This window comes from Vombatus ursinus, unplaced genomic scaffold (genome assembly GCF_900497805.2).
Source record: "Vombatus ursinus unplaced genomic scaffold, bare-nosed wombat genome assembly UNPS02014798.1, whole genome shotgun sequence".
In the NCBI taxonomy this organism is placed as follows: domain Eukaryota; kingdom Metazoa; phylum Chordata; class Mammalia; order Diprotodontia; family Vombatidae; genus Vombatus; species Vombatus ursinus.
Window position 1 is genome coordinate 51347249 of NW_020954576.1, and position 10628 is coordinate 51357876.

General features: G+C 40.6%; 1 protein-coding gene across 1 annotated transcript in view; it reads right to left on the bottom strand.

Annotated features, from left to right (window-relative positions):
• Positions 1-5399: 5399 nt before the first annotated feature.
• The window catches only part of LOC114049425 (olfactory receptor 10R2-like), a 27007-nt gene continuing 21778 nt past the window's right edge, over positions 5400-10628 (bottom strand). Inside the window, exons 3-4 of the mRNA XM_027870687.1 lie at positions 6856-7059; positions 5400-5604 (exon numbers count right to left, since the gene is read on the bottom strand). Coding sequence (XP_027726488.1) covers positions 5400-5604; positions 6856-7059 — 409 coding nt within the window. The remainder of the gene's footprint in view (positions 5605-6855; positions 7060-10628) is intronic.

Sequence of the window (10628 nt, forward strand, 5' to 3'; positions counted from 1 at the left end):
TGTCTCTGTCCCTTGGTCTTCTACTTTCACTTAGGGGGGTTTTTTAGGTTGGGTTTTATTTTGGCAGGGGGATGGGAGGCCGTGGAGTGAGAGCTGAGGGGTGGGAGCAGAGAAAGCACAGCACAGTACTGTGCAATAAAATTAACATAGTTTTATGCAAAATTACATAAAGCAAGAACTGCCTGTACTTGATCACTATTATTATGTCCCCCCTGAGTCTACTCTTCTCCAAGCTAAGTATCATAGTCCCTTAGAGAGGAACTAGGCATGCACACTGTGCAATGACTGACTTTGATAGACTTGGCCCTTCTCAGCAATGCAAGGATCTAAGACAACTCCAAAAGACTCACGATGGAAAACGCTATCCCCATCCAGAGAAAGATCTGCGGAGTCTGAATGCAGATGGAAGCATACTATTTGCACTCCTTTTCCTTTGCTGTTGCGTTTTATTGCTTCATTCTCGTGGTTCCTCCCATTAGTTCTAATTGTTCTTTACATCATGACTAATGGGAAAATATGTTTATATGAATATGAAAATATGAATGTATAAGTAGAGCCTATATCAGATTGCATGCCATCTTGTAGGGGGAGGAGAGGGAGAGGGAGAAAATTTAAAATTCAAAATCTTATCGAAGTGAATGTTGAAAACTAAAAATTAATTAATTATTTTTAAAAGAGATATTGGGAAAGCAAAAAAAAAAGAGGAACTAGGCATCATATTGACAACCTCCACCATCCTGATTTGCTTTCTAGATTTTCTCCAGATTGTGAATGTTTTTCCCTAAAATGTAGTGTCAGGATGATACACTGGATGTGATCTGCTTAAGTCAGAGCACATCAAAACTAACATCTCCATAGTCCTGGACACTATAACCCCCAATGCAGCCTAAAATTGAATTCATCTATTAGCTTGCTGGGTTGAATGACTCTATTATTCCATGTTTATAATCTCTCCCAACTTTGTGTGTCTGCAGATTTGATAGTCATGCCAACTATGACCTTATACAGGTCATTAATAAAGATGTTAAATAGCTAAGTGCCAAGCACAAATCCCTGGGGCTTGCTATTAAACATCATGCAACGTCAAATCATTAATAACTATGAACCATCCATTAACTCACTGTCAAATTCACCTAATTGTATTGTTGTCTAGCCCAAGTCTCTCCCTTTTTGCAATAAAAATTACATGAGAGACTATATATAAGGCTTTGGTAAAATCTAGGTTGGGGCAGCTAGGTGTCACAATGGATAGAGAGTCAGGTCTGGAGTCAGAAAGACTCATTTTCCTAAGTTCAAATCTGGCCTCAGACACCTACTATCTGGATGACCCTGGGTGAGTCACTTAATCCTGTTTGCCTCGGTTTCTTCTTCTGTAAAATGAGCTGGAAAAAGAAATGGCACACCATTCCACTATCTTTGCTGAGAAAATCCCAAATGGGGTCATGAAGAGTTGAACATGACTGAAAGGACTAAACTACAACAACAAAAATCCCAGGTAAAGTAATCTATAGGATTTCCCTGATACACCACATAATAACCCTGTTAAAAGAGAAAATATGATTACTCTGACATGACTTACTCTATATAAAAACACGTTGGATCTATGTGATCACCACTTCCTTTTCTAGATAATAAAAATAACTGACCCTTGTATAGCTTTTCTATACGGTTTGCACACTTATAGTTTGCAAAGCATTTTGCATCTATTATCTCATGTGACCTTCACTATATCGTTGGGAGGTAGGTCCTGCAGGTATTATTATCTGCATTTTGCAGATAAGAAAACTGAGACTTAGAGGTTCAAGGTGAGTTGACCCATTATCACTCAGCTAATGCTGGTAAAAGGATTCAAAGCCAGGTCCAGCGCTCTAGCCACTACATATCATTGCCTCTCAGATGTCTGTTAACCAACCCACTTTGCAGCATTTCGCTGGGAATTGTCAAACTCACTCAACACATCTGCAGATTCTATTCTCTCCTCTTCCTTAAATTGGGAAAACATCTGCCATTCTTTAGTCCTGGGTTCCCTCTCCCATTCTCCACACTCTTTCAAAGATGATTAACAGAGGCTCAGCCATCCCTTCTATTAGATCTTTCTGTTCATCTGAGACTGGTTCATTTGAATTCATCAAGGACAGTTAGGTGTTCTCCTACAATATTCTCATTTATTTTGGGCATCAATTTCCTATTGGTCATTTTTGTACTGTCCTTTCCATTCCCTCTGTCAAGGAAAACAGAAGTGAAGTAATAATTGAGCAGCTCTGCCTTTCTTCTGTCCTCTCTCACCATTGTCCTCCACCATCAGATCTTCCTCTTTTTCCCATACAGGTTTTCTTTGCTGTCCTCGGGTTACTTCACCAGCTTCGGCTCATTCTAATCATTTGTACCTCCAACAGTATCTCACAGGATCATACCATGGTCTGTTACCTGATCCTGTTTCCTTATTGAGGATGTAACTTTTAAAAAATTCAAGTTGGCTGATGATCTCTTGTGAATTCACATTGGTCTCTTTAGACAACTCCCCCTTTTCTTCCTCATTAGAAGTGTTTCTTTAGAATTTCGTTTTTGAAATCTTCCCATTCCTCCCTTGGTTGACTTCCTCTATAGAACTTTAGTCTATGGGATCCTACCTATACTTTACAGAATGCTTTGAAAACTGCTTTCCTAAAATCTACAATATTAGACTCATTCTGACTATACTCTTCTCTATCTTAAAATCCAAGATGGAGAGTTCATATTGAGACAGGCAGGTGGCCGTGTTCAGGATGGCAGACAGCCAGTACAAAGAAACACAAATTTAGGCTAGAGTAAAGCTATCCAACAGAGGAATGAACTGCCTCAGGAGGAGGTGGTGGAGTCCCCCTTAATAGAAGAAAAGCTGGATAAATTTTAGAGTAGATTCTCATTTAGATGCGGGTTGAGCTAGATGGCCCCAGAGCTCCCTTCCAGCTATGACTCTATGGTGCTGAGCCAGGCTGGGCCTGACAGATATGTGTCATCTGCCTTTGCAGAGTACTCCATTGTTCATGGAATGGAGTCTAAACTCCTTAGCCTGACATTCAAGACCCTTTACCATCAAGCTCTAGCCTTTTTCCACATTGCCCCCTTCCCTAACCTTATGCTCCAGACCAACCAGACAAATAATCACTGTTTTCTGAACACATCTCATGCTGTCTTGCCTCCAGAATCTTGTTCATTCCATTCCTTCTATTGGGAATATCTTCCTTCCCCCAGCTCTTCCAGTTGAAATTCTACCCTCCTTTAAGGCGCAGTTCAAATGCCAACTCTCTGTAAAACCTCCTCTGATTCTCACCATGCCCCAATCATTTCCCTCTTTTGAACACTAATAATGATGGGGTTATGTGCCCACCATCCAGTTTCCAGACCTTTGCCCCTTTTCACCAAAAGGAATTTGGCTCCCATTTGTTGACTCCCCTTATCTCCCTTCCAAAGCCTTAGCCTCGCTTTTTGATCTTATTCAAATGCACCTTTGCCCCTAGCCCTAAAAAGAAGTTTGTTCCAGAAAACCCTTAAACTTTTAGGTTCCTTATCTACTCTCTTTATTTCCCTTTGAAAGCAAACTTCTACCTTTCAGTTCCCTTCATTATCTATTCTCATTGTTTATTCAAATCTCTCAGACCTTCCAAAAGGAATTCTCACCTAGACTCTTTTTTCAACCACACCCCCCTTCCTCTGGCCACCCAAAGTTACTTCAGTGTATAAAAGATTCACTTTGGGCCCCATTTAAACGCTGAGCTTTTCTCATGCCCAAAAGGCTGAGACTGTCTCATGCCTGCTCTTCCTTATGGGTGTCACCTGTATTTAAGATCCACCTTAGCCCCCATTCAGATGCTGAGAACCTCTCTTGCCTAGAGGCTGAGGTTTTCTTATGCCCGCTGCTCCCTATGGGTGTTACTGATGTTTGGGTTCCTTGAGAGTCTGGCCTATATGCTTCATCTTTAATAAACTATTTTTCTGGCTGGAAGATTTGGGTTGAATTCTTTCAGACAAGCCTGCGTCGCAATCTGGGGGGTCCCAGCACCCCAAAACCTCTAGACCTCTTCAATACTATAGCATGCTCTTGGTATTTCTCTTTTGGAACCCATCACATTCTGCCTTGTATTATACTTATTTGTGAATAAGTATAATTCACCTCCCTTCAAGAGTATAAGCTTCTTGAGGACAAAGAACATGACTTATTCATCTTTATATTCCCCATAACTTCAAGTACAGGGTCTCAATTAACAGATGTTAGAATGAATTGAATTGATGGAGGAGATGGGGTTGCTGAAGAGACTTCTGACTGAGAGACACTGGACATACAGGCATACAGTAACAAAAACCAGGAACCACCGTGCTAAATTATGGTCTTAAAGACAGCAGGGAGGGTGGAAAAGGAAGGAGCCCCAACCTGTAGGAAATGGAATGAACAGAAGCAGGTAGATTTCAGAAAGCTTCCCAGGGGAGGGAGGTGTTTAGCAGGCTTTTCAAGGATGAGAAGGATAGGGCTTAGCAGAGAAGGAGTGGGTTATGTAAAGGGCAGGGAGATCCAGAGACAGAAAGGAGAGAAGAGAGGTGCAGTAGTGAGTTTGCCAGAAAATCATGGGACATGAGGGCAGTTTGGGGAAGGGGACAGTTGGGGAGAGGAACTTTGAAGGCCTGGATTAGGGGATCAAACTGGATATGAAAGGCAATAGAGGGTCACAAGAAGACAGCTGGTAGTAGGGTGGGAGGGAATGAGGCCAGGGGAACAGAGCTAAATATGCTTGAGGAGGGACCTCTGGGACCATAGCTGGTAGACTGTTAGTGTTAGAAAGAACCACAGAGATCCTCTAGTCTAACGCACTCATTTTATAAATGAAGATCCTGAGACTCAGAGGTGAAGTGATCTGTCCAAGGTCACAAAGCCAATAAGTGGTATAACCAGAGATACTCATCAACTGACCGATGGGGCTGGAGATAGCCGGTGGGGTGAGGAGAGCCAAGAGATGCAGAACTTAGAGGAAGCAGGATTCAACCAACTCCCCTGGGGTACCTAGCTTGATTGAAGCCCTATCTGGTTTATGCCAAGGTGGGGCCCTAGAGTGCAATCCTTCCTTATGCACCTAAGAAAAGGGGCTCACACAGGAAGTACAGGTTTGGGGCCTGATGACTACTCCATGGGCCCCCACACCCCAGATGCCCTTGGCACCTCTCATAAGAATAATAAATGGTCACTCATATTTTACAGTTCACAAAACAAGCAGCTTCGCTACCCGGTATGCTCACAATTACCCTATGGGGCAAGTGGAGGAGATACAACCATAACCAATTTACAGATAAGGAAACTGAGTCTCAGAGCTGTTAAATGACTTGTCTATAGTGGCAAAAGGATTTAAAAGCAAGTCTCCAGTACTCTACTATTGGGTAAGCCCAGGCTGCCAGCCATGTGGTGGTGACCAGGAGACACAACTGGTCTTAGCCTTGGGTGAGGAAAGATTGGGGAGGGGCCCAGGGAACATTCCAGGGAGGGGGAGTGGTTGTGGAGAGTGAGGAGGGGGCAGTCCAGGAGGGCTTGGAGGGGGGAGGGAGGCAAAGGCATCTTCATCCAGGCAGCAGCTGCTCCTAAATATGTTACAACTTGTCAAAGGGGCAGAAATAGAAGCTGAGTCCAGGGAGGGGGGTGGAAATGGGCTAGGGGGTTTCCCCCCAAGGGAGGGAGGTGGAGGAGATGGCTAAGGGACTAGGAGGACAGCAGGAGAGAAATAGGCAAGGATTGGGGGCGGGGCGGGGTGGACAGGGAGATTGCATAGGTTTAAAAGTGGAAGTGGAAGAGACAGTCTATTCCTGTTTCCTCATTTTACCAGTGATGATTCTGAGGCCCTGAAAGGAAAAGTGACTTGTCTAAGGTCACACAGCTAAGAAGTAGCAGGGACAAAATTCAGAACCAGGTCTCGACTCCTAATCTGGTGTTCTTTCCATGACACTACACTGCCTCTCAATTTGTCAGAGCTTGAAGTGGAGGGAGGTGTGTGTGTGTGTGTGTGTGTGTGTGTGTGTTAGGTGAGAAGATGGCAGGCCAGGACACTACAAGTGACAACTTGGCACCATTAAGATGAAGGGGACAAAGGCTTGGGAAGTGGGGGTGAGGAGGGACAGTCAAGGGTTCTAGATTAAGGGATCTCTAAGGTTCCTTCTAGCTTGGGGAGGAGACAGTGACACATGGGCCAGTGGGGAGCATGAAATATCTCACTTTACTGTTCTCTAGATCATAGCTCACAAATTTAGAGCTGGAAGAGACCTCAGAGGTCATTAACTTTAACCCTCTCATTTTACAGATGGGAAAACTGAGGCTGAGAGAAATTAAGTGGCTTGTGAAATCATGCAGACGGTAACTGTCTAAGGAAGGATTCGAACTCGCGTTTTTCTGGCCTACATTGCTCCTCTTACCTTTGAGCCAGCCTGCTAACCCTTTCCACGCAGGGTGGCCTCCTCTAGGCTCCTTCAGCCTCCTCCTCGAGCTCTCTTCATCTCATTGTTGGTATAGAACTTAGCTCTGTGGAGTGAGCTGCAGGTCCTGCTTTCAGTAGGACAGTAAAGAATGTACTGTATTTGGAATCAGAGGTTCAAATATCCGTTTCAGCTGCTTACTCCCCGGGTGACCTTGGTGAAAATATCCTAGCCTCTTTGTGGCTCAGTTTCCTCATCTGTTAAAAAAAAATGGGAGTCGGAAAAGATGAGCCCTGAGATCCTTTCCAGCTCTCCATCCTCACTCATAGTTTCAAGCTCCCAGTCCCTCCGTTTGTGAGCCACATAGACAGAAGCCTTGGCTGCTCCCCCATGCCCCGCTTCCCAGCCTATCTAACCCCCCAAGACCCCAGCTCCCTATCCTTCTCTTGCCACTCCCCCGAAGGTGAAAGAATCTTGGAGAATGAGCCTGGCTCTGGGTTTTGGATTCCAGGCACGCACAGCCGGGATTTCCCAACAGTCATCTGATTCCTTGTCCTCAGTGGAAACAATGTGTCGCCTCCTCTGATGGTCTCATCCCCACCCTCCCTCCCCAAGCGAAGAGGCTGAGGTCTGCTCCACCCAGGGGCAAGGCTGCAACTGTATCACCTAACTCAACTCAGGGTCTAGAACCTGAAAAGCTCAGGAAATCAGAAATCAAATCATGCCCTTCTTTCATTTATATGGGGTCCACTGGAAGTTTGAGACTCCTTGCCCGAGACAGCACTATGATCTTTGAAGAACACAATACTAGTGCCTAGAGAAAAAGAATGTCATCAGGAAAGCATAGAAAGTCCAAAACTACATCACTACATACCAGGACAACCAGTACACAACCAGAATAATGAAGTACACAAACTCACAATTTGGGAAAGTTGGAAGAATGAGAAAACAAGTGAAAGAAGATAGAGATATTATAATTTCAGAGATGCCTAAAACATGACCCCATAAGGGAAAAAAAAACTATAAAATACCCACAAGCAAGAACTTACAGGAAAAATCTAGCTGGTCACAAGATCAATTAGAATTCCTAGAAGAAATGAAGCAGGAATTGTAAGAGTTTAAAATGATATCATGGAGTATTATTTTAAAAAAAGAACAATTAACTCAGTAAAAAAAAAATAATAAAATTCTTTTGGAATAAGTGAGGAACACAAAATAGAGGGCTTCCAAACATTGTTAATAAAAAAGCTATGGCTCAGTAGAAACTTTTGAAATACAAACAGGGAGTCAAAAAAAACAACAAAAGGTTGATGCAAGGGAGCCATTGGAGGGGTTTTGTAAAGATGAAGTTTCATTCTATTGGGATAGGTGAGATAATACAGTATCCCCTCAGAACTTCAATGTCATCAAGGGTCTTAAAGGAAGTCAAATAAGAGAGAGGGCCTGAAAGTATGGTTTGATGATTGTGAAAGGATATGTGTGTGGCAGGCGGTGGGGGAACAGGGGTGGAAAATGATATGTTAGGGAAGAAATTGGAGGCACTGTTTATGCACTTATTATTTCACATGAGGACATAACATAAAATCCTATAAAAATAAGGATAGAGTGAGGGGAGTAGATATCACTTGGACCTCTCTTTCATTTGAACCTGTCAAATGAAAGTGAGTGAGAGAGAGAATATATGTATATATATATATATATATATATATATATATATATATATATACACATATATATATGTATGTATATATACATATATGTATATATATGCAAAGAAATAGAGATTCAAAGAAGAATTAATCATAATGAAAATAAGCCCTAAATGTGGGGGTAGATGGTAGATTAGGGCTTAAAAGACATGAAATTAATTTGAAGGGCCTGTGATCAGTGTAAGGGGAAGAGAAGAGCAGGGATGTGGAAGCTGATTGCATTAAGAATTCAACATTGGTCCTGAGCATACACTCATTCCACAATCCTCTTCTTCTTTATAAAGAAAAAGTAGGTAATTCATTATTGGTGTAGTTGTGAATTTATCCAACCATTCTGGAGAGCAATTTGGAGCTATACCCAAAGGGCTATAAAACTGCATAACCTTTGATCCAGCAATACCACTTCTAGGTCTGTATCCCAAAGAGATCATAAAAATGGGAAAAAAGACCTCCATGTACAAAATTATTCATAGCAGCTCTTTTTCTGGTGGCCAAGAATTGGAAGTTGAGGGTATGCCCATCATTTGGGGAATGGCTAAATAAATTATGATGTATGAATGTAATGGAATACTAGTATGCCATAAGAAATGATGAGCAGGGGTATTTCAGAAAAACCTGGAAAGACTAACATGAATTGATGCTAAATGAAATGAGCAGAACCAGAAGAACATTGTACACAGTAACAGTAACACTGTGCAATGATCAACTATGATAGACTTAGTTCTTCTCAGTAATTCAATGATCTAAGACAATTCCAAAAGTCTCATGATGGAAAATGCTATCCACATCCAGAGAAAGAACTGAAGGAGTCTGAATGTAGATCAAAGAATACTGTTTTCATTTCTTTAGTTTTTGCCATTTTTCCCCTTTTTTCCATTTCTTCTTTCACAACATGACTAATTGTGGAAATGTGTTTTATATTATTGCACATGTATAACCTTTATCGGATTGCTGCCATCTTGGGAAGGGGGATTGGAAGAAGGGAAGAAGAAAAATTTGGAACTCAAAAATTTTCAAAAAATGAATGTTGAAAAAACTGTTTTTACATGTAATTGGAAAAAAAAATACTATTAAAATTAATTTTCCTAAGGAAATTGAAGTAAAGCAATTAAGATATTTCTCCAGGGTCAAATACTTAAAAAGGATCTAAGGCCAGATTTGAATTCAATAGATAATGAGGTAATATTGGTACACAACATATATGCATTGAATGGAATTTCTTATGGAAAAAATAATAAATTAGTTATAGAGAGAAAGAGATACTGAATCTATGATAGATAGCTATTTAAATCTACCCCTTTCAGACAGAGATTATCAAAAAATAAACAAGAAAGAAGTTAAAGATCTAATTGTTTTTCTAATATAACTATTATTACTATTTCTCTTTGGTTTTCATCATTGTTCCTTTTGGTGTGTTTACTGTAGTATATGTGCTATCCTACGAGGCCTAACATTGTGCCATCTTCCCAAAATTCTCTAAATTGGATTATATAGTAGCTGTTTTATATTATGTTAATTTATGTATTCATATTTTTGTCAATATTCTATTTCTCCAAAATTTTCAGATTTCTTGGCATGTAACTATGTATAGTAGGTTGTAATGACTATTTTTATTTGTACTGGCTGACCTACATGTCCTTAATGTACTCTTTCCTTACCTGTGCCTTATATATTACGTCCTTTCCTAAAGATAGAGTTCAAGGGCCACCTTCCACACAATGTCTTTCTTGATCCCTCCAACTGCCTCTGCCCTCTTTCTTAACTATCTTGTATTTAACTACTTTTATATATATGTTTTAGTTCAATTCATATTCATATTTCATATATTTTTGTTTATGTTTGTTATGTCCTCCTATAAAATGTAACTTACTTACATATAAGAATTGTTTCATTCTTTATTTTCATATCCCCAGTTCCTAGACAAGAGCATAATAGGTACTTAAATAATTGTTGATTGATTATTACTTATGGGTTTCAACTTTACCTTGTTAATTATTTTTTTCCTAATTTGGTTTTCTTCCCTCTTCTTTTTAATCAGGCTGTCTAAAGATTTATCAATAGTGTTGATCTTATCCAAGAATAAATGAATCAATGAATCAATGAAAAAACCTTCATTAAGTGCTTACTTAATGCTAAGTATTACACTTAAGTGTCAGGAGTACAAGTAGAAAAAGGGAGATAAGCACTACTTGTAAGAAGATCTGTCTGATTAAGAGATATAACACATAAAAGAAAGTTTTAGCTCTTCCAAGCTGGTGGATGTCAGAAGAACATTTAAGTCACCATACCCTACCCTATGGAATAGACACATTTCTATACGGAGATGAGAAAGACCATGTCTGTCAAAGGTAAATATTGCTCATAATTTCCGTCATCATCCTCTGTAATACATGAATTTATAATCTAAATCAGCATTGCTCTTGGCTACTATATATTTCTCATTGGTATGAGGAGCACCCTCTTGGATGTAGACAATGACAGGCCAATCAT